Raw genomic sequence first — 24,387 nt, 5'->3', positions numbered from 1 at the left:
AAAAATGTAAAAAAAAAAAAAAAAAACCACAAAAAAACCACTTTTCATTAAAGTTTTTGGATGATAGTTATTTTTCATTCAAAAGATACCGTATGTTATCATATGTGGATCTTGAGAAACTTAAGACCATGGGGGAAGGGTAGAGGGGAAAAACCATAAGAGACTCTTAAAGACAGAGAACAAACTGAGGGTTGATGGGGGATGGGAGAGAGGAGAAAGTGGGTGGAAGGCACTTGTTGGGATGAACACTGGGTGTTGTATGGAAGCCAATTTGACAAATTATATTAAAGATTATATTTATGGTAACATCATGGGTATATTGTTTTTAAATTAGTAAGTATCTTAATGTTTAGGTATAACCCACATGAACAAAAAAGCTGCTTGGGGTCTTTAGTAATTTTTAAGAGTGTGAAGGGGTCCCTAAACCCAAAATGTTTGAGAGGGACAGCAGTGGTTTTCAAACTGCAAGTTGGGCTGTGGCTTATAACTAGGTGGTGGGTGGTGGGATGTGTTTAGTGACTTGAGGGACATAATCTTTTTTAAAAAAAAAAAAAAGAGAAAAAGCTCAGCAGATTTTCTGTGATTGAAATTGCGGGGTCATAGAAGGTGCACCTTTGGCTTTATTTGGTGATGCTGAATTGTTTTCTAAAGCAGTTGTACTAGTGTGTTCCCACCAACAGTCACCTTTAATCCATATCTTTTTGAACAGGTGGTATTGTCTCACTTTTGAATTTTTGCCAAGAGAAGTGTGAAATGTTATCCTGTTCTTCTCACTGTGCTCCCCTGATCAATGTTGAAGATAAGATGCACCTTTTAGTTTTTCATAAATTTACTAGTTTTCATGTTTTTTTTTCCCTTCTGTGAAATGCCTGCTTGAGAGTTTTGCCTGTTTTTAATTGGTTTGTCTTTTTCTATTGATTTATAGTCATTCCTTATGTATTCTGGATGTTAATCCTCGTCTGTTAGCTGAATTTTAATTGCTCTTTGGCTTGTCTTTTTAAGATATCTTTTGATGGGAGTTTTTAATGTTCATGGGATAAAATTTATTAGTCTTTTTATGTTTAGTACTTTTTGGTCATGAAAGTCTTATATCCTATGCTATTAATGACGTTCTCACACATTTTTCTCTCCAAGTTTTAAAGTTGGAGCCTTTTAAATCCTTAATTTGCTTGAAATTAATTTGTGAGGTAGGAACCCAGTTTAATGTTTCTACTTAAGATCCACATTTAGTACATAATTACTTGTTAAACTTACCTTTTACCCGGTGGTTTACATTTCTAGCTATCAATATATTGATTTCCATATGGGTGTGTATGTTTCAGTGGGCTCTTCGTTCCAGTGTTATATTTGTCTCTCCTTGTGTCTATACTCACTGTCTTAATCATTCTCCTTTTTGTCTGAGAGAGTACCTGTCTTCCTTGTTCTTTAAAGAAAAATGTTAGCAATTCTTGGCCTTTTGCAGTTCTGTAATAGAAATTATAAAATCTTCTGTTGGAAATTCAGTTGAAGTTGTATTGAATTTCAGGTTCAATTTGGCAATAACTGAGGCCTTTAAGATATTGAGTCTTCTGTCTGAACATATTGTTACTCCAGTTTTTTTTTTATCTTTAACATTTTTCAGTAAAGTTTTATAATTTCAAATCTTGTGAATCATTTATTAAATTTGTTTTTAGTTTGTTTTTTATGTGTTTTCATAAATTGCATTTTATAGCTCGTATATAGAATTAGTATTCATTCCTTTCATATTAACTTTACTCGGCAAGTTTTCTTAAACTCAAACTCTTTTTTTTAATTTTTTTAAGTTTATTTATTTTTGAGAGAGACAGAGGCAGCGTGAATAGGGGAGGGGCAGAGAGAGAGGGAGAGAGAGAGAGAATCCCAAGGAGGCTCCACGGTGTCCATGCACAGCCTGATGTGGCGCTTGAACCCGAGAAACCGTGAGATCATGACCTGAGCCGAAACTGAGAGTTGTATGCTTAACCGACTGAGCCTCCCAGGCACCCCTAAACTCTTAATTAATTCTAATAATTGAAGACTCTTTGGTATTTTCTATTTAGATTATAACTGAAATTTTGATTCCTCATTTTAATCTTAACATATGTTACTTTTCATGATCTTAATATGCAGGCTACAAAATGGAGCACAACATTGATTAGAAGTTGTCTTGCAGATATCTTTGCCTTGTTCCTGAATTTAAAAGGAATGACTTAAGTTTTGTACCTTAAATACATTGCCATGATTTTTTTGTAAATTTCTTTACTGCTATAAGAAAATAATTCTTTAATAATGGCTGGAGAGTGAATTTTAATGATTGTTTTTTTGCATTTGTTGATGATCATATGGATTTTGACTTTAACATGATGAATGTTCTAATGTTCACCCAGTCTTACATTCCTGCAATAACCCCACTTTGATTATACTGTCTTATCTTTTCTATATAGGTGAGTATGGTTTGCTAAATTGTATTTAAATTTTTATGTACCTGATGTCTTCCAGCCATGTTGCATATTCCATTTGAAAAGAAGGCAAATAATACACATTTTTCACCATCCTTCATACTTAAGGCAGTGACAGAGATGTTCAGTAAATATTTGAATCTTAAGTGTTCCTAAGTAGAAACTAAAGTTGCCAAGGAAGAAAGTGGTCAGGTTAAACATTTTGCCTTTAATCCTGAAAGTTTCTCTTAGGATCATATCATTTTGGTTGGAAAATATTTATTGAATGCTTGGGGTCTTGAGGAGTGTTGATTAGGAGTTAGACTTGGGTTCCTTAGTAGCTATGAGACCTTAAGCAAATGGTTTAAGTTTTCTTAGCCTCGGCTTTTTTCACTACAAAATGGGGACAATAATATTTGCTGTGCTTCCTTCATGGGGTCCTTGTAATAACTAAAAGATAATATGAATGTGCTTAGAAAAAACACTCTGCTGACAAATCTAAGACACTATGTTCAGGGTTCTGAAAATGAATCGCAAATACAGTTTTCAGAATTCTAAAGTGGAAATGCTTTCTTACTTGTCAGGATGGTTGTGAGGGTCAACTCATAATGGAAATGTAAACTATAAAGTGCCATGCAAGTTTGAGGTTTGTGGGTTGTTTTTATTTTGCATATGTATATATTACATGTATAATTGGTGGGGGGAGCATAAATATTCTGCTTCAAAGATCCTTTGCCCTTCAGTAGTTCTCAGGTGTTCATGATTGGATGGCCTGTGGCACTGAAAACAAGAATTCCCTTGAAATCTTCCATCATCTCAGATGACTGTTGTCTTTAGAAAGGCCCTGTTTGCAAGGTTAGCTCTTTGGTAGGCAACTGTGAACCGTTTCCTACACTGATATAAAACTTTAACCTCAATGACAAGAGTGCCTCACTGTGCCTAAACTGTACAATGTGGTTTATGTTGAACACCAGCTTTCTTTTCGAGAGTTGGGAATGCGACCAGCCCCCAGTGAAAACTTTGGCCACTGAGTCTAAGGAGCTTCCTTGGTAGATAACACTTCACAAAAGTTGTTACTGTTGTGGCGCTGTTGTGCTGGAGGAATTAAGCACATCCTGTAGGACTCCACCCAGAGAGGAATTTTGAAAGCTTGTACCTGATATCTTACAAATTTCACCCCCATGCATCTTTTCCCTTTACTGATTTGCTTTGTATTCTTTTGCTGTAATTTATCCTAATCACTAGAATAACTATATTCTGAGTCCTGTCAGTCCTTAGCAAATCATCGAAACTGGGCTAGTCCTGTGAACTGCTGACAATCACAGTGACAATAGTTGGAACCTTCCCTAAATTTAAGTTCCCAGATACCAGCCAGGAACCAACCTTGCAAGTAGACATTTCTAAGTATAGCAGTCTCATGTCTGCTGTGTTCTCTTTTTACAGTCTTTCTATGACGTTTGTGCTCTTTGTTGTTATTTGTCATAAAGGAAATTATAATTTGTAATTTATATTTTATAAATATATTTGCAGTTATACTTTTAAATTTATATACTTTATTGAGTAGGATAATTCAGTCTATGGACAATGCAATTTTCCTGTTTTGCAGAGGAATTGTGTAATTCATTCATTCAACAGATATATTAAACTTCTATATCGAGTGTTTTTATTGGAATTTAAACTGTAGTGGGAATGACTGTGTTTTTCCAACATGAATTCTCCTGTGTCATTTGGGTATCCGTCATTCAATTCAATTCTGCCACTAACTAGCTGGAGGTAATGCAGGCCACACACACCATAAAGGAGCTAGGTCCCACATGACTGCCCCTATTTCATTAGCCACCTGCAAGTCCCAGGTGCCCTAAAGGTTTTTGCACTTCTGGCCACTCAACTACAAATTAAGGAGTTCACATGACCCTTACTCCTCACGTTTCTTAATTTGCTGGAATGACTCACACAACTCTGGGAATAATTATTATCCCCCCCCCCTTTTTTTTAAACTTTTAGAGAAAGTGAGCGAGCAGGAAAAAGGTAGAAGGAAAGAGAGAGAAAATCCCAAGCAGGCTCTGCACAGAGCCCGACTTGACTCGGGGCTCTATCCTACGACTGTGAGATCATGACCTGAGCCAAAATCAAGGGTCAGACATTCAACCCATTGAGCCACCCAGATGCCCCAGTTATAGCTTTTTTTTTTTTTTTTTCTCCTTTTCTTTTTATAAAGGATGCAACTCAGGAACAGCTAAATGGAAGAGATATATAGGGCAAGATGAAAAAGGGCTTCTGTGACAACTCTGGAACTCCTAGAGCCTTACTGTCCAAGAGTTTTTATGGACATTTCATCATGTACTTATGATTTATTAAATTATTGGCCATTAATAATTGAACTCAGTCTCCAGCCCCTCCCTTCTCCCTTCTCCTAGGATTAGGGTGTGGGGCCAAAATTTCTGACTCTAATCACTTGGTTGTTTTTTCTGGCTACCAGCCCTCATCCTCAAGTTACTAGGGGGTCCCACTATTAACATAACAAAGACTCCTGTCACTTAAGAAATTCCGAGAGTTTGTGAATCTGTATCAAGAACCAAGGACAAAACTATGTTTTTTATTCCACAGGGCATACAAATAATAAATATATAAAATGGCGTAAGTTTTTAAAAAAGAATAAAGGAGATAGGCTGACAGAAGGATGCTACTTTTGATAGGGTAGTCAGGGAAAGCCTTACTGACAGACTTTTGAGCAGATGACTGAATGGCCTGAGACAGGGAGCAGATAAACATAGTAAAAGAGCATGAAGTGTACTGTGGATTTTAGAAATCTAAAAGTTGGTCAGTATAGCTGGGAAATGATGAGGGGGCAAAGGTGGTGTGGAGAAAGAGTGGGAGGGAATCAAGTCAGGGTTAGCTTGGGGTCAGACACGTGGGGCCTTAAAAGCCATTGTAAGAATTTTGGATTTTATTCTGTGATGGAAATCTGTTGGAGGGTTATAATTAGGGGTATTACTCAAATTAATTTACTGTTTTAAGTGATAATGATTACTACTTGGAGACAGACTAAGGAGATGTGGACAAGAGTGATTAGGAGACTGTTAATGGCAGTCCAGACAAAAGATCACAGTGGTGTCAACCAGGGTATTACTAGTGGAATTGATGAGAAATTGGTGAGTTTCTGGGCATACTCTGAAGACAGAGGCCCAACAAGATATACTGAAAGATTAGATATGGGATGTATGAGAAATGATTCCATCCAGGGGTTTTGACCTGAGCAGGTGGGTAAATGGTGGTACTGATGGTTGGGTGTGCTGGGAGAGGAGCAGGTTTTGGCAGTTGGGTTCAAGAATTTGTTATAGACATGATCTGAGGTACCCTTATTGACATCCAAGTGGAGATAATGAATAGGAAGTTTAATTTTGAATATAGAGTTCAAGAGAGGGACTTCTGGATTCCATATTTAAACTTGAAAATTTCGCAAATAGAGGCTTTTCAAAGCCCTCAATGTTGCTAGGATCAGAGGAACCCATGTAGATGAAAATGGAATGAGATCATCAAAGGAATTAATGTAGAAGAAAACCAGAAGAGGTGGAAGGACTAAGCTCTGGGGCACTGCAGCATTTAGAAAGAGGAAAGAGAGAGAGCCAGGGAGATTCTTAGGAAGAGACCTGTGTATCAGGAAAACCAGAGTGTGGTCTATCTTCTAAGGAAAGTGTTGAGATGAAGTGATCTGTATCACATGCTTCTGAAAGGTCGCCGAATTCAGCAATATAAGTCATTGGTGAGGTTGAGCTTTTTCTCTGACTTGGTGAAGACTCAAGTGTGATTGGAAAGGGTTCAGAGAGTGAGGTGATTAAAAGGCGGCAGCAATTACAAATAATTATTTTGAGGACTTTGTTGTAAAAGCTAAGAAATGAGGCAAGAACTGGAGGGGAATCCTCAAATTTAGGAAAGCTTTTGTTTTGTCCTTAATGACAATGTGAAAGATCTAGTAGGGAGAAAAAGCATCAGGAGGGGAAAAGGTTTTATAGGAACCAAGACTGAATGGTAGATGGAGATAGGTCCATTAAACAAACTTCATTCCTTGTTTCGAGGGAGGGAAGGCAGGTTATATGAGAACAGGTGTAGTTAGGCTGGTGGTTCTCTTTGGAGAACTGGTTAATTGTTCAGTGAATCACCTAGAATATGGTTCCCCTGATTCTATAAGGGGAGGTGAGATAGGCAAGTCAACTGTTTTGAACTTCCTTTTCTCTTGTCAAACAAGGAAGTATACTAGATTGTTTCTATGGTTCTTTCCAACTCTTGAAAATACTACTTTTCTAATCCCTGAAGTTTATAACATCCCCAATTGTTTTTCTCACTTGGAAAAACTGGCTACTAAGAACACATACTGTTTTTTTCTAATTATATTGCTATTCTTAGGTGTTTACCTAACACTTTGTCATCTTTTTTTTTATTTTTTTTTAATTTTTTTTTTATTTTTTTATTTAAAAAAAATTTTTTTTAATGTTTATTTATTTTTGAGACAGAGAGAGACAGAGCATGAATGGGGGAGGGGCAGAGAGAGAGGGAGACATAGAATCAGAAGCAGGCTCCAGGCTCTGAGCCATCAGCCCAGAGCCTGACGCGGGGCTCGAACTCACGAACCGTGAGATCGTGACCTGAGCCACCCAGGTGCCCCTGTCATCTTAATTTTTAATTGTACAGTTCAGTAGCGTTAAGGGTATTCATATTGTTGTGAAACATCTCCAGACTTTTTCGTCTTACAGAACTCTCTCTCCATTAAATAGCTCTCCTTTGCAACCTCCCTGGTAACCACCATTCTACTTCCAGTTTCTATGAATTTGACTACTTTAGGTACCTTATGTAAGTAGGTGGGGCACCTGGGTGGCTCAGTTGGTTAAGTGTCCAACTTCAGCTTTGGTCATGATCTCATGGTTTGTGAATTCGAGTCCCCCATTGGGCTCTGTACTGACAGAGCAGAGCTTGGAGCCTCCTTCGGATTCTGTCTCTGTCTCTCTCTCTCTCTCTCTCCCTCCCTCCCTCCCTCCCTCTCTCTCCTGCTTGCTTTCTCTCTCTCAAAAATAAATGTTAAAAAAATTTTTTTTTAAGTAGAATCATGAAGTATTTGTCTTTCTCTGGACTGGCTTATTTCACTAAGCATAGTGTCCTCAAGGTTCATCAATTATGTAGCATATAATGGGATTTCCCTCCTTTTTAAAGCTGAATAATATTGTATATATATATATATATATATATATATATATATATACGACATATTATCCTTTACTATTTTTATTAGACACATTTGTGTGTATATGTAATGAGTTGCCAGTTTTGTGTTTCTTGGTTTAATTTTATTTCAAAATAGTTCTTATAAATAATTTTTGCAAGGCCATTTTATTTTCTGTCTTCTTTTTGCTTTTGCCTGATCTGTTACTCTTTCTATGCTTTAAACTGCTGGTAGCAAATGAGGACATTGACCCAACCCATTTGTAGTAACTGTGACTTTGCTTAAACCCAAACATTCAAAATGAGATGGCTGACTTAGAAAATGGAATACATTTTTAATAGCTTTTCAAAAGAATTTCATTATAACTTGAATCTTTATGTAGAAAGTACTTTCATAATTTGCTGACCCAACCTGAGCAGTATTTTTATGATACATATGTGACAAATTTTGTTGAAAGACAAGTCTTTTCTCTACCCGGTTTTATTGAGAAATAATTGACATGCGTCACTTGCCCAAGTTTAAGGCATACAACATGATGGTTTTACATATATTGTGAAGTAATTACCACAGTAGGTACAGCTAACATCCCTTTTCTGATATAGATACAAAGAGAAGAAAAATAATTTCTTTTCCTTGTGATGAGAACTTTTAGGATATACTGTCTTGACAACTCTCCTATATATCATACAGCCATGTCAGCTGTGGTCATCATGTTGTACATTACATCCTTAATACTTACAACTGGTAGTCTGTACCTTTTGACCACCTTCCTCTAATTCCCCTCTTTCCCAGTTTTTCAACTCTGGTAACCACAGGTCTGATTTCCTTTTCCGTAGAGTTTGGTTTTTTGTTTGTTGTAGATTCTACATAGAAGTGAGTTCACACAGTATTTGTCTTCCTGTGTCTGACTTCACTTAGCATAATGCCTTCAGGGTTCATCCATGCTTTTGCAAATGGTAGGATTTTCTTGTTTTGTTATGGCTGAATAATATTCCATTGTATATGCCACAACTTATTTATCCATTCATCCATCCAGGGACACACATTGCTTCCATGTCTTGGCTATTGTAAATAATGCTGCTATGATATGAACATGGAGGTGCAGAATGCTGGATTGTATCATAGTTCTATTTTTAATTTTTGAGGATCCTCCATATTGTTTTCCATAATGGCTCTGCCAATTTACAATCCCAGGAACAGTGCACAATGGTTCCCTTTTCTCCACATCCATGCCAGCTTTTGTAATCTTTTTTCTTTTTGATGATGACCATTCTTAACAGGTGAGATGGTAATCATTGTGGTTTTAATTTACATTTCCCTAATGACTAATGGATGTTGAGCATCTTTCATGTACCTGTTGGCCTTGCGAGTATTTGGAGAAATGTTTCAGGAGGGATAAATTTTGAACTTTTAGTTTTATAAGAGCTAGTAGGCAGTGAATTTAATGAAGATGGTTTATTTTCATTTGTTTTGGTTTGGGTGTTTTGGGTAAATCCTCTATGCATAGTTCTGTTAGTATCTGTGCAGTGTTCAATAATTCTAATAAAAATTGTTTTGAACATCTTAAGTGAATATACAGGTGATTTATACTCATAAATATATATTGTTAAGGAATACTTACTAACCAGTGACTTTGAATGGTAGTTGTTAAATAATAGGATTCTAGTAGGTTGTATGAAGACCTAAGGTTCTCTGTGAAAAATCATATTTAAAATTAAGCTAAGTGACAATTTGTGGTGCTTTGTAAGAACTTTAGCAGTTTTATATATTTTAAGAATTGAAATCTTATCCTGTTTTCCAGTCATCTCCAAAACCTGTCAGTTTTCCAAAAAGTTTGAAAAATGCCAACTCTTTTTTTTTTTTTTTTTAATGTTTATTTTTGTTTTTGAGAGTGAGAGAGACAGAGCACAAGCAGGGGAGGGCAGAGAGATAGGGAGACACAAAATCTGAAGCAGGGTCCAGGCTCTGAGCTGTCAGCTTGGAGCCTGATGTGGGTCTTGAACTCACAAACTGAGATCGTGGCCTGAGCCAAAGTCAGACGCTTAACCCGCTGAGCCACCCAGGCGCCCCGAAAAATGCCAACTCTTAATCCTGTCCGTGTGAAAACACTTTTTATATAGACTTAACGTTGATTTCCTTGAGTACCACTTTGAGACTTCACTCCTATACCCCTTCCATGCTCTTTGCCCTCTTCTTTAGTTTTCATAGCCATAGTATGTTCTGTATTTGTTTTTTTTTAAATCAGTGGGAAAATTGCATGATTTTATGTAGAAATAGTCTTTGGTTTTTAATAGAATGCAGATACAGTGTGGTTATTGTGATTGTCTTTGTTTATTCCAGGAGGTTGTTTACCGTTACTGTAAATATTCATTGTCCCTTTGTACTTTTCTGGATGTAGATTGTTCTGGAGCTGTATAGTATAATTCTGCAAAGATAAGAGTTGAGAACTTACTTTGCTGTGGTTATTTGAATAAAAAAAATGAATGAGAATTTTGAACAACTAGCAGTTCTGTCTTCCACCGTAGCTTTCAGCTTCTCCAATACTTCCCCCACTCCTGGTCTGCCTACCAATAGGAAGTCACCTACAACTAACAACATGCCACAGTTAGCATCCCTGCACTGAAATTATGTGGAACGTAATCCCAAATTGAACAGAATCCCATTCATGACAGAATGAATGGAAATAAAATTTTCATTTGTGTGGAAACAAAATTTTATATTTTTGGGTATTTGATAAGCTTTAATGTGTTCTAATTAAACCCCCTCTTCCACCTTTTTTCTTAAGTAAATGTAAATATTTTGAGGCAAGGAGTATGCCTTTCTGTTTACTGCAGAGTCTTGGACATTTGATAAATATTCAGGGAGTATTTAGTTGAGTAGGGATAGATTAATTCAGTCATTTTGTAACAGTTTCAGATACTATAAAAATATTTACTTTTCTGAGTATATTTTACATTACATTTTTTTAATTTTTTTTTTTTTTTTTAACATTTATTCATTTTTGAGAGACAGAGAGAGACAGAACATGAGCGGGGAAGGGGCAGAGAGAGAGGGAGACATAGAATCTGAAGCAGGCTCCAGGCTCTGGGCTGTCAGCACAGAGCCTGACACAGGGCTCAAACCCACAAACTGTGAGATCATGACCTGAGCCGAAGTCAGACGCTTAACTGACTGAGCCACCCAGGTGCCCCTTACATTACATATTTTTAAGTAAAATATATTAAACTTAATTGTGAGTATATTTAAGTATTTCTGTGCAGTATTCGTATTCAAGTTGTGTGAACATTATTTCTTTTTTATAGTGTCTGGCAAATGGCTATATGTAGTCAAATGTGAAACACTTTGGAAGTTTTATTATTTTAAAGTAATGTTTGAATTCTGTTATATAGTAAGTGGGCTCTGTTTTTTCTGTTATCTCCATCAGTGGAATATGGGCAATACATGAACAAATGTGTCTATGTATTTATATCCTATTGGCATTTTTAAATTTGAAAAGTAATTTCTGTATTTTTATTTTTCAGAAGAGCTTAGCCGAACCTTCAAGGTCTAATGGAAGTGTGGCTCGCCATTCCTCATCTCCATATGTAGTATATCCAACTGATAAGCCTTTCCTTAATAGTGATCTACGACGCTCTCCAAATAAGCCTACGTTTGCCTATCCGGAAAGTAACAGCAGAGGTAACAGAGCCTAACAAAATAGATTGGTTTTTTTTTGTTTGTTTGTTTGAATAGAGCCTAACAAAACAGATGGGGTTTTTGTTTGTTTGTTTGTTTACCCACTGCTTAAAAACCGTTATGTCTTCCATGTATTTTTAAAATTAGAGGAAAGTCTATTTTCCCCTTCCTGTTTCTTCCCTTCTCAAAATATAGTACCTTTCTTCTGTTTATTGATCGTTGAACACTATCTTCCACCAAATCATCAAGGCTAAATACTTTGGAACTCTGGACTGCTCTGTCATCTGTAATATCAGTCAGGAACCAAAAATCGGTGTTTTGCCTCTGAAGTATCCCAAAGACTTATTTGTTCTGTCTCTCCATTCGCATTGCTTTAGTTCAGGCTCTCATCATCTATTGCATAGGTAATTGTAATGCACTCCTACATGATTGCTTAGCCTGTGGTTTGCCTTTCAGCCCCATTCCTGCCATTTGCTGTTTTCCATCATCTCTCCCACTTAAACAAATTTCAGCACCTCCTCATGGCTTACATAACAAATTCGTAGATTTTTCATAAATCTACGGTATATTGACTCAATATGCCTTACCAGTTTCATCCCTTGCTTCTCTTCTGTTCTTCCTTACTCACACATCCTTCGCTCTGGCTTCTTTGAAATACCTGTATATTTGTTCGTGGAGCTTGCCATCTGTATTAGCTTTCTTGCTGTCTTAACAAATTACCATAATTCAGCAGCTTTAACACAAATGTATTATCACAGTTTCTATAGGTCAGAAATGTGGATGGGCTCAACAGGGTTCTCTGTTTAGGGCCCTACGTGGCCGAAAGCAAGGTTTTGACTGGGCTGTGTTCCAGTCTGAAGAGTCTAGGGAAGAATCTGCTCTCAGCTCATTCAGATTTTTGTTCAAATTAAGTTACTTGTGGTCATAGAGCTGAGGTTCGGTTGTCTTGCAGACTTGCAGTCAGTGCTGGATTTTGCTCCTAGAGGCTGTCTGCATTCCTTGCCATGCTTTCTTTATGTCCCCCTTCAGCAGTGGTGGGTCAGGTCTCTCTTCATGCGTCATATCGCTCTGACTTCTGCTGCTGCATCTTTCTAGCCACAGCTGGGGAAAATTGTCTGCTTTCAAGCGTTCGTGTGATTGGTTAGATTGGGCCGACAATGAGGAATAATCTCCCTATTTTAAGGCTTGCAACTTTAGTAACCTTTCCCAAAGTCCTTTTTGCCATATAGCAGGTATTTAGAATTTCAAGGAGTAGGACATAGCTATCTTTGGATGTCCATTCTGCCTTCCACACCAGCCATGTGTCAGGCTTACAAGTCTTTCTCATGCTGTGCCCTCTTTTTGAAATCTTTCTGTTGTAAAATTATAGATGTTATTGGATTGATACAAAAAAAAATTATAAAAGCTTAATGAATCCTAATTAAACAGTTCACAACACCATGATCTGAAGGGATAAAAGAAGCCTTTTTACTATCTTACACATTATATTTTCTTGTGTTTACTTTCCTCTTCCATCACCGTTTTTGCTCTTCTCTCTCATATTCCTTAAAACCACTAGTGATGCACAAGCAGAATTTAATATTATTGTTAACACACTGGTCTAAATACTAAATAAACATTTCCTGACTCTCTGCTCTATGAATAAATCTGCCCCGTTTAACTTTTCTTACTCTTTCATTCTTTAGTAATTACTTTTCTCTGAACTTATCTTAGAAGTTTCTTTATATAGAAGTAAATATCAGAACTGGATGTAATGTTGTAGTGGGAGGATTGATACCTAATTCCTAGACCACGTATTCGTGGCAGACCTCTGTTGGCATGATTATTGTGTGTGTGTGCTAAATTATTACTAAATCTTACCTGATTCTTCTCCACTGTGGGCTTTGTATATTTTTTTGTGCTTTTTTACCGTATGTTGTTTGAATGTTTTGCAAGTTTTATTTTTTGAAATTGCCAAAGTCTTTAACTGCTGTGTTCTGATGAGTAGCACTTTATCAATTGCTCTAATTAGCATTTTCTTTATTATCATCATCTTTGAGACACCGTATCCTATAAATAAGAGGTTTCTAGTTAGTAAGTTGAGTATCGAATATATTAAAAAACTCCAGACTTTGGGGCACTTGGGTGGCTCAGTTGGTTAAGCATCCGACTTCACCTCAGTTCATGATCTCGTGGTTGGTGGGTTTGAGCCACGCGTCGGGCTCTGTGCTGACAGCTCAGAGCCTGAAGCCTGCTTCAGATATTCTCTCTCTCTCTCTCTCTCTCTCTCTCTCTCTCTCTCTCTCTCTGCCCCTCCCCCACTCATGCTCTGTCTCTCAAGTCCCTGTCTCTCAAAAATGAATAAATGTTAAAAAAAACAAAAACAAAAAAACCCACCAGACTTCTGGTTAAATTTATTTTAGTAAGCACTTTTGAAACCTCATTATGGCCTAGGTTTTTACATTGGTGACTATACTTAAATATTATTATCTACCTTGTACTGTACTACACAATCAGTTCACAGTTTACAAATGTCAGTTTAACCTATATGTGGTTGAAACATAACATTTCTTTTATATAGAGAATCATTAGTAAATACAATTGGCCTAGTACTAGTGATTAAACACAAATTTTAAAACAGCAAAATGTGGTTGTGTGGTAAAGTGAATATATTTCATTTAATTTTCACAGAACAATTATATAATTATATTCAAAATTTACACATAGAGTAACATCTCAAATATGATTAGTTTAATATGTAATATTATAACTCTTTACTCATTCCACATTTTCCCCAACTGTTTAGTGGACCCTCAAATATTTATTGAATGAGTTAAGTCTTATTTTGAATAGATACTCCCTATTAAAAAATTTTTCTTCTTTACATGTAATAAATACTTTTCTTTTTCTTTCTTTTTTTTTTTTTTTTTGCACTAATACTTTAGGGGAAAAAAGACTTGTGATTCTTAAGTTCTAGTTTAATTTTTTCATTTGATAAATTACCATTTCACTTTGCACTCTGCTAATAACTTTGAAAATATAATTTGACTAATGCCATAGAAAGGGATAATTAAACTATGTTTCTTGTAATTCTCATTTTCATACTCATTTTGCGTTTTAGTTAGAAAAGAGGTGAACAAGAAATTGGAAGTTATTGGTGCCTTCAGAAAATGTATTGTCCTTGGAGCCCTTTAAAAAAATGGTAACTAATGTATGTCATTCCAAAAAAGTTTAACTTGTTGTTTATGTTATTAGTTTAATGCATTTCAGATGATGGTAGTATGCAGCATGGCTTGGACATTTGAAGCAAGGTAACCAAGTACGAGGCAATACTACTAGCCAGTGCTTCCAAACCTTTCATTTCATCATAGTACATGTGGAAAATGAAATGATAATACATGTACAGCTCATGGAGGTAAACTGATGGGGCTGATGGCGCCTAGTCTGGTATCTTTCACGGTGCCAGGCCACTCATGGCTGAGAGCTTAGAGAGAAACAGTCTTGAACTGTTACAAATTTGTGTCACACTTATTGGAAAAAGTTCAGTATTCTTGTGATCAGTGAGAGGAGTCAAGTTATGGCTATGGTGTTAGGTATTAATAACAATTTACTGCCCATCTGTTCTCCTGAAGCCTTTGTTCTCAAATTTTTTACTCCAAGAAACCCTAATAAACCCATTACTTGTTTGCATAAACATTTTAATGAAGAATAACTATTTTCCAAATTTAAAAAATATACTGTTAAGAGTGACATTGTTTTATTTTATACTTTATAAATCTACTTCTGGCTTCATAAAAGACAGCTTGATTCTCCTCTATTTTTGCATTCCATTTGTGTTGATAAGTTGTTTTGATTGAAGTATGAAAAAAAATCTGGCCTTACACAGATGTGTAGGTAGAAAATAAATAGTATTCTAATAATTTTTCCAACAATTTGTGGATATTTTTATTTGATACTACTCTAAAACGTGGCTATTGGTAGTTTCTTAAAATTTAGTTGCATTGTGGAAACTGAAAACATTGGTGAATTTTTCATATTCTGGGATCTCAGGGCCACGTACCCGATTAACTAGGAGGACTGACCTCACAAGTTTCAGAAGTGGTTCTAATTATGGCCGTGGCTTATTACAGTAGAATCTGAAGGAACCCAGATGCAGGCTTCTAAATTTCTCTCTTATGGAAGTCACACAGAAAGACACTTCTTCCTACAGCTGTAAACTGTATGATGTGTGCAGTGTTTCTGCTCAGGAAAGCCCACTTAAGGCTCAGACACTATGGCTTTTATTTGGAGCTGGTCACACAAATATTTGGCGCCTGCACAGTCATGCTGTTCACCATAAAACACATTGTTTTCACAATCGAGACAGGCTTGCCCAGAAGGATTTAGTGTTAGGCATACAAAACAACCTTATTAATTAGTAACATAGGGAGCATTCCAAGAGCCTAGTTTCCAGAGGCTAGCCAAGGTTCAGGCCTTCTGTATAAACTCTTTCGTGTGAGAATTTATTTTTTAATTGAAATATAGTTGACATACAATATTACATTAGTTTCAGGTGTGAAGCATAATGATTGGACTCTTCTGTGTATTCTGTTCTCCCCATAGTAAGTGTAGTTTGCTATCTGTCACCATACAGTGTCATTACAGTATTATTGGCTATGTTGCCTATGCTGTATTTTTCATCCCCGTGACTTATTTCATAACTGGAGTTTGTATCTCTTAATCACCTTCACCTATTTTGCCCATCTCCCACTCTTCTCCCTTCCGGCAGCTCCCGGTCCTCTGTATTTATGAGTGTGTTTCTGTTTTTGTTCGTGTGTCAGGTGTGGGATTTTTGTTGTTTTTGTTTGTTTTGGGTTCCACATACAAGTGAAATCATTTGGTATTTGTCTTTCTCTGCCTTATTTCATTTAGCATAATACTCTCTAGATCCCTTCTTGTTATGTATCAGCAAGATTTTGTTCTTTTTTTATGGCTGAGTAATATTCCATTGTATATGTATATTGATCCATTATGTATATATGTGTGGAATATGTAATATTTTATTTTATATACCACATCTTTATTCATCTATGATTTGCTTTTGTATCTTGGCTGTTGTAAGTAATGCTGCAATAAACATAGGAGTGCATATATCTTTTCAGATTAGCATTTTTGTTCTCTTTGGTTAAATGTTCACTAGGGGAATCACCAGATCATATGATATATCTGTTTTTAGTTTTTTGAGGAGACCTCCATAATGTTTCCATAGTGGCTTCCCCAGTTTATATTCTTATCAACAGTGTGTGAGGGATCGCTTTTCACATCCTTGTCAACACTTGTCACTTCTTGTCTCTTGATACTAGCTGTTCTGACTAGTGTGAAGTGATATCTCACTGTGGTTTTGACTTGTATTTCCCTGATGGCTAGTGATGTTGGACATCTGTTCATGTGTCTGTTTGCCATCTGTATGTCTTCTTTGGAAATGTCTGTTCAGATCTTCTTCCCATTTTTAATTGGATCATTTGTGGGGGTTTTGGTGTTGAGTTTTAGGAGTTCTCTGTATATTTTGGATGTTAACAGCTGATCAGATACATGATTTGTAAATATCTTTTCCCATTCAGTAGGTTGCCTTTTCATTTTGTTGATGGCTTCCTTTGCTGTGTAAAAGCTTTTTAGCTTGATACAGCCCCAGTAATTTATTTTTTTGCTTTTGTTTCTTTAGCCTAAGGAGACATATCCATAAAAATGTTAATAAGGCTGGTGTCCAAGAGATTACTGCCTGTATTTTCTTTTAGATGTTCTATAGCTTCAGGCCTCACATTTAGGTCCTTAATCCATTTTGAGTTTATTTTGGGGCATGGTGTAAGAAAGTGGTCCAGTTTCATTCTTTTGCATGGAGCTGTCCACTTTTCCCAATGTCACTTATTGAAGAGACCATCTTTTGCCCAGTGTGTGTTCTTGCCTCCTTTGTCATAGATTAATTGATCATATAAATGTACTTTTATTTCTGGGCTTTCTGTCCTGCTCCATTGATCTGTGTGTTTATTTTTGTGCCAGTACCGTAGTGTTTTGATGATTACAGTTTTGGAGTATGTCTTGAAATCTGGGATTGTGATACCTCGAGCTTTGTTTCTCTTTCTCAAGATGGCTTTGGCTATTTAGGGTCTTTTGTGGTTCCATACAAATTTTAGGATTATTTGTTTTAGTTCTTTGAATAATAGAGTTAGAGTTTTGATAAAGATTGCATTGAATCTGTAGATTGCTTTGGGTAATATGGACATTTTAACAATGTTTCAATCCATGAGCATGGTATATCTTTCCATTTTTTTGTGTTGTTGAGGAGTGTTTAAACAAATAATTTTGCTGATACATAAGCCATTCCAGAATGTAGAAAAGGAAAGCATATACCCCACCTTGGGTCTTTTTTTAATCCAGTACATCCCTGTGATACTACATTTGCTGACATACAGAACAGAAAATCGTGTGTTCCAGCCAATTGCATTAATGACCATAAATGCGAAAGTAAAATACTAGCAAAATCATACACAATTATGTATAATCTAATGAAGGAATGCAAGAAATGTTCGGTACTACAAAGTTTTATTTAAAAAAATTCTTTTTAATATTTATTTTAGAGAGAGAGAGACAGAGTGTGAGTGGGGGAGGGGCAGAGAGAGAGGGGCTAGTCCAGGCTCTGAGCTGTCAGCACAGAGCCCAACACAGGGCTCGAACCTACAAACCACCGGATCATGACCTAAGCCGAGGTCAGACACCCAACTGAACCACCCAGGCATCCCTACAAAGTTTTATTTTAATAAATACTTCTTAGTGGTTTAGAAGAAGAAGTTTTAAAAAACCTCAAATTGATATTAAAAAACATTTATTAATTTTCTCTTTTCATCTTACATGTGTTATATAATTCCAGGTATTTTAGAGAATTATTTAATTCCTTTAAATACTAATCTTAAATCTGGACTCTTCTATTCTCATAGTCTTTTCAGTTGATTTTTTAGTTTTCTAAGTTGTATGTGTTTCATGTTCATGTTTAATTACACTGTAGTGTCACCGTATACTAGGAGTAAACTGGCTCTATTATAAAATGTATCAATCTCATGTTTGGGGCCTGTAACATTCTAGGCACTAAAATTTGGTGAATGAATGAATTACATTAATAAATGGAAAGTTGTGCCTTGTTTTGAGTGAGAACCCTCGATTTTTAAGATGGCAGTTCTTCCAACCTATTATGCGGTTTCCATGAAGTTTCACGGAAATCGTTGTTTAGGCAAAATGGTTCTGAATATTTAATTGGTAAGAATAAATAACTTTGAAATGTTTTAAAAGTTTATATAGTGTGGGAGGGATGTTTATAAGGTTTTAATAGTTAAAATACTAGAATAATGAATCAGAATAAAAATACTGAAACTATAATTTCAGGTATGTGTGTATGAGACTATGGTAGAAGGTATATGTGTGTTAGTAATAATAATACCTATATATCTTAGTACTTGTGTGAATTTGGTATATGAGGCAATCGCCCTTTAAAGTTCTTCCTTCAAAACAAAAGTATCTTATTTCACATAAAGAATTAAATGTAAGAATATGTGAAACTCTAAGTGTAACAAAAGGAACATGTAAAGTTTATGTATTCTTGACATTGAAGAGCATTCTATCTTTGTAAAGAACTTGATGCAAAAGATTTCTCATTATAATGATAAAAAAATCAGAACAGCTTTATACTAAAACTGACAGCATCTAAACTAGAATTAATAAACTAATAAAATCAAAGGGGCAACTTTTTCTTAAGGAATTCAATAGAAAATTGGCCAATAATATATATTTAAAAATCTTCAAACTTTTAATAGAAATGCAAATTAAAATAACCAGTAGTAGCTTTTGTTTCTTAATCAGACTAACCGAAACAGAAATAGTGTAATAGTGGGGTGTGTTGGCAAAGACACATACTTTTAATGAAAGTATAAATTGATACAACCCTTTATGAAGGTACTTTACTTTCAAGAGCCTTTCAAATACGGATGTTTCAAATATGGATATTCTTGGACCCAGTAACTTCATTTTTAATTTTTAATTATTATTATAAGGAGATAATCTTTTAAGATGATCTGATTATATGAGGGAATGCTCAGTTTATTATAGTGCTAAAGTGAAAAAGAAATCATAAATTTTAATCTCAATTTAGTTTGCATATATCAAAAAAGATTGAAAGAAATAACCAAAAATGGTAGTCCTTATCTCTTGGTAGTAGGATTATAAGTTATACACACACACACACACGTATGCTGCTTTTTTATATATATTCTTCTTTTATATATTACTTTTATAATCAGAAATTTTTGGAGGTCAGTTTAAAGAGTGATTAGAATTTTTCCTATATAATGAAAAAACTGAGACTTAAAAAAATAATCCTTTTTGTGCTTGATATCTTTAACTTTACAATGGGATTCTGCATAGGATTCTGTTAATAAAACAGAAAAAGATTGACAGTTAATATACTTGAGGTTATGTATGAATTTTGTATGATTAATTTTGTATGATTAAATATTTTTACCATTTTATAAAATCTTTGTAATCTTTTGCCATAATAATTTGTTTACTTGAGTACCTAGCACATTTCAGAGACTCAGAAGATACCCTTTAAATAGGTTTAAAAAAAAAAACAATTATGTGGCAATAATTAACATTCCATTGTTCCCAAAGAGTGATTCTCTCCTGGGCCCACCTGTCAATTTTATTTTTTATTTAGATTTGCATATTTAAAAATAATTTTTTTAGTGTTTACTTTTGAGAGAGGGAGAGAAAGAACACAAGCCGGGGAGGGGTAGAGAGAGAGGGGACTGAGGATCCAAAGCAGGCTCTGCTGTCAGCACGGAGCCTGATGTGGGGCTTGAACTCACCAACCATGAGATCATGACCTGAGCCAAAGTCAGACGCTTAACTGACTGAGCCACCTAGGATGCCCCAAGATAAGTATGTTTTTTATTGAACTTTCTCCATATATATTGTTACATTATTCATGTTTGGATTTGGCAGCCATATTTTCTGCTCTGAAGAATCTTCAAGATAAGATTCGACGCTTAGAACTTGAAAGGATTCAGGCGGAAGAAAGTGTGAAAACCTTATCTAGAGAAACAATTGAATATAAGAAAGTATTGGATGAACAGATTCAAGAAAGAGAGAATTCAAAGAATGAAGAGTCAAAGCATAATCAAGGTTTGTTTAATTATGAAGGAAGTGAAACTTACAAATACACAAAATACAAAATGAAATACACAAAATAAGACTTGTAAAATTATTCTAAAAGCAAATTCACGATAGTGTTTTCTAGTGGTCAGTATCTTTGGGCACTCCAGAACTGCATTATACTTGAGTACATTCTGAGGAACACGTGGTGATGCCTTGCATTATATTTACTGATCCAATTCAAGACAGATTGGACTAGCATATAGAAAGAGAATGACTTAGGTCATCTGAATAGGCTTCTAGAGCTATTGGAGAGGGTTTATTGTATACACAGTAGATTTAATTCCCATTAACAGCTTGTTACAACTGTTGTATGAGTGAGCTAATTTCTGTTTATGTATTCTGTTTAGAATTGACATCTCAGTTATTAGCTGCAGAAAATAAATGTAATCTTTTAGAAAAACAGTTGGAATACATGCGCAATATGATAAAGCATGCAGAAATGGAAAGGACATCTGTCTTAGAAAAACAGGTATGGTGCCTCACAGATTCATTCACAGCAGTAGCTATGGGGGAAATTAGACTGACATAAAGATCTTTTTTTCTCAGTGAAGACTAATGGTTCTGTTATAAAAATCATTTCTCCTTTAATCCAAATCACTGATAGTAGTACCAGTAGTTCATTTTGAGAAACAACTAAGTGTAAGCTTTGAGAAAAATGTGATTTGTTGTTTTAACATAGCTATAAAGAGGCTTCCTTTTCGGATGACCCTCACACACACTGCATATCTTCTGCACACAGCTTTGATAGCTTCTGCTTTTGAACAGTATAACAGCCCACGACTGAAATTACTTGGGATCGTTTATAGGGTGGGGAAGAGGGTAGTCCGTTCAATCTGCCATATGATTGGAAATGGCAAAACATATATAGTAACATAGTCATTCTCTACTTTGGAATATTCCAGTTCTTAGCTTAGAAAGCATCTATAAGTGAGATGTTTTGACTAATCTCTATTAAGCATATATATTAAATAACCTTGTTTATTTATCAGTGAATTTTATCATCAGTGAATTTTAAATAGCCCATTTTCATAAGAATGGTTCTGATACTGGAAATAAAATATGATTTCGCCAATTTTTAACTTAATGTATTTTTTAAGGGCAGCAAATATCCATTAAGGCAGATTGGAAGGATCCACTAAGGTGGATTGGAAGGAATTAGTAATTGACACAAACTCCTGGGGAAATTACTGCTTTATTTAGTCATATTCATATTTCTGTTAGTATGATATCTATTGCTATAGTCTTATCTATGAAGATCTACTATTTATAAATTCAGGTACTTAGTGTTTTGGCTTTTTACCAATAGACCTCAATTTAGCGTATTTCTACTACTTATCCTAGTTTAATGGTTTACCCTGTGACTGTCAGGGGGCATTCTTTTCAAAGCCTTAATACTAGACCTAAAAATAATAATAATCGATGTTTTGTATAGAATTCAGAGGAAGCATAAATTATTGATACAAAAAAGATAATTATTGCCTTTAGAGATTAGCTGTGTAAGAGAACCAGACTCATTGAAAGTATTAGCCCATATATCTAGAAACTCTCAGCTGAGTATAACGAAAGTCTCAGGGTATAGAACCTACTGTTATAATGGTATATAGTAGGAGCAGGATTCCACTTGTATTTATTGATTTCTTTATCCTGTGGTTTCATCTTAATATTGTTTTCCTAGAATTTCTCTGTAGTATAGAAGTTCTGTGAAAGGCCAGATATTACTTATAGTATATTCTAAGTTATGCCCAGTATTAGTTGTGTTTTGTTTTTTTGTCAAATTCTCATGTTTGTGTTTACTACTATTTTCCAGGTTTCCCTCGAAAGAGAACGACAACATGATCAAACACATGTGCAGAGCCAGCTTGAAAAGTTAGATCTTCTTGAACAGGAGTATAACAAACTTACCACAATGCAGGCCCTGGCAGAAGTCAGTGCATGATATTGGTTCTTTTGTAAAATTGATCATTTTATAATACCGGCTATTCATAAGAAGAAAAGTGATCTTGTAGCAAAGAAACAGGAATTTTTAAGAGGAAGAAATGTAAATTTGGAAAGGGTGTTCACATTTTCTAATCTTGATTTACATAAGAAGTTCTTTTTGAAAATGTTGGAAGCTTAAATGTTTTAAGCATCAATAAGACCTGTATCACTTGGTTTAAGTTGTTGCCTTTAGTTTTAATTGATTCACTTGGGAGGTGTTTAATACCACTGAGATTAACATTCCAAATTTAGCTTCCATGCAGCCTATATGCCTTCATACGGAACTGTATTCTTGGGCCATAGATTTTACCCACAATTCTGTTTACCTCACAGCTACTTCACAAATGACTAATAATGAATCACAGAGGAGAGCGTCATGGTTACTGGCAAGCACAGAGTCATTACTAGAGTGAACAAGCTTGTGTTTACTGTGCTAAAATTTTATAGCACATTCCTGTGTTGCTGTATTAAAATTTTACAAACAGACACTAAGTCTTTCACTAACCATTTTTAATATTTATATCACTAGAAAAAAATGCAAGAGTTGGAAGCAAAACTCCGCGAAGAAGAACAGGAACGGAAACGTATGCAAGCTAAGGCAGCCCAGGTAAGCTGCAGTGTCAGCAGGCAGGCTTCCCAGATTTCATACACCTCTTTGTGTCAAAACAAAAGATTCATTGTGGACTTCTTAGATCATTTATATTTTGGAGGAGTCTACTATATAAATTCTCAGACGTAGCTTGATATAGAAAATTATTAACATTGGGGCGCCTGGGTGGCTCAGTCGGTTGAGCGTCCGACTTCGGCTCAGGTCACGATCTCGCGGTCCGTAAGTTCGAGCCCCCGCGTTGGGCTCTGGGCTGACGGCTCAGAGCCTGGAGCCTGCTTCCGATTCTGTGTCTCCCTCTCTCTCTGCCCCTCCCTCGTTCATGCTTTGTCTCTCTCTGTCTCAAAAATAAATAAACGTTTAAAAAAAATTTTTTTTTAAAGAAAATTATTAACATATTTTTGTAGGCAAAGAGTAAAAGTTGAGCAGTTTTTTAGAGTTGTTCAAATTGTGGGTTTTAATCAGCATTTTAAAAAAATCAATGGACTAAAAACCATCAGAGTAATAATACATAAGGATGTAAGACTTCTCACTTGGGTCACTGTTGGAAATGTTGGAAAACCATCATTTAGTTTCCTGCTTACACATTTTCCTTTCCCTTGGTGGCCTCAAAACACCAGGACAGAAATTGAGGTAGTGGGCTGCCTCACTATTGATTGCCATCAATAGTGACCATACCAATTCACAAAAGCTACTGGATAAGGAAAGTGAGCTCTGTTTGCTCCTAGTCTTTGATTTTAGTCCATGCATTGACCACCAGGTAGAATAGGTGAGGCAGTGTGAATCCACACAAACATTGAATTTTTATGTATACCAACCAGAACCACATTTCTAAACGATACAGCAATACTTTTGTTCCCAGTGAGTCTTACTGACAGGCTCAGTAAAATACCTTGATCGTAATTGAAGACTCTTTTAAGAGCTTATTTATTCAGATACCTCCTATTTTCCCTCCCACTTCCAGAGTCTTAAGACATTCATATGTATCTTTTCTCATATTAACACAAGAAGCAGGTCTTGATTCCAGAACAGTTAGGAGCAGAGGGTCTGCAGCTTAGGCTGTGGTCAGAGGCCAGCAGTGTCCTGAGTTCTGTTCATATGTGGGCTTGCAGGGCTGTAAACATGTTGTTATCCTTGTCACCTTGTCTGTTGCTTCCAGAACCCCCCAGAACTCTCTGATTTAACATAGTCTCTTTCTATTAAACCTGATATATTTTCTTTCTCAAATATTTACCTTGTGTTGTATTTTTTCCTCACTG

The 24,387-nt window shown here is 35.7% G+C and overlaps 1 protein-coding gene across 1 annotated transcript in view; it reads left to right on the top strand.

The window, feature by feature from the left end:
- Positions 1 to 24,387, top strand: part of CEP57 (centrosomal protein 57) — a 38,092-nt gene that overhangs the window by 4,231 nt on the left and 9,474 nt on the right. The window contains exons 2-6 of the mRNA XM_058687405.1: positions 11,172 to 11,328; positions 20,332 to 20,511; positions 20,892 to 21,013; positions 22,352 to 22,468; positions 23,051 to 23,128. Of these exons, the coding sequence (XP_058543388.1) occupies positions 11,172 to 11,328; positions 20,332 to 20,511; positions 20,892 to 21,013; positions 22,352 to 22,468; positions 23,051 to 23,128 (654 nt within the window). The remainder of the gene's footprint in view (positions 1 to 11,171; positions 11,329 to 20,331; positions 20,512 to 20,891; positions 21,014 to 22,351; positions 22,469 to 23,050; positions 23,129 to 24,387) is intronic.

Source organism: Neofelis nebulosa, chromosome 10, assembly GCF_028018385.1.
Source record: "Neofelis nebulosa isolate mNeoNeb1 chromosome 10, mNeoNeb1.pri, whole genome shotgun sequence".
Taxonomy (NCBI): Eukaryota; Metazoa; Chordata; class Mammalia; order Carnivora; family Felidae; genus Neofelis; species Neofelis nebulosa.
The sequence above is the reverse complement of the archived record's forward strand: the minus strand, read 5'-3'. Positions and strand labels throughout refer to the sequence as shown.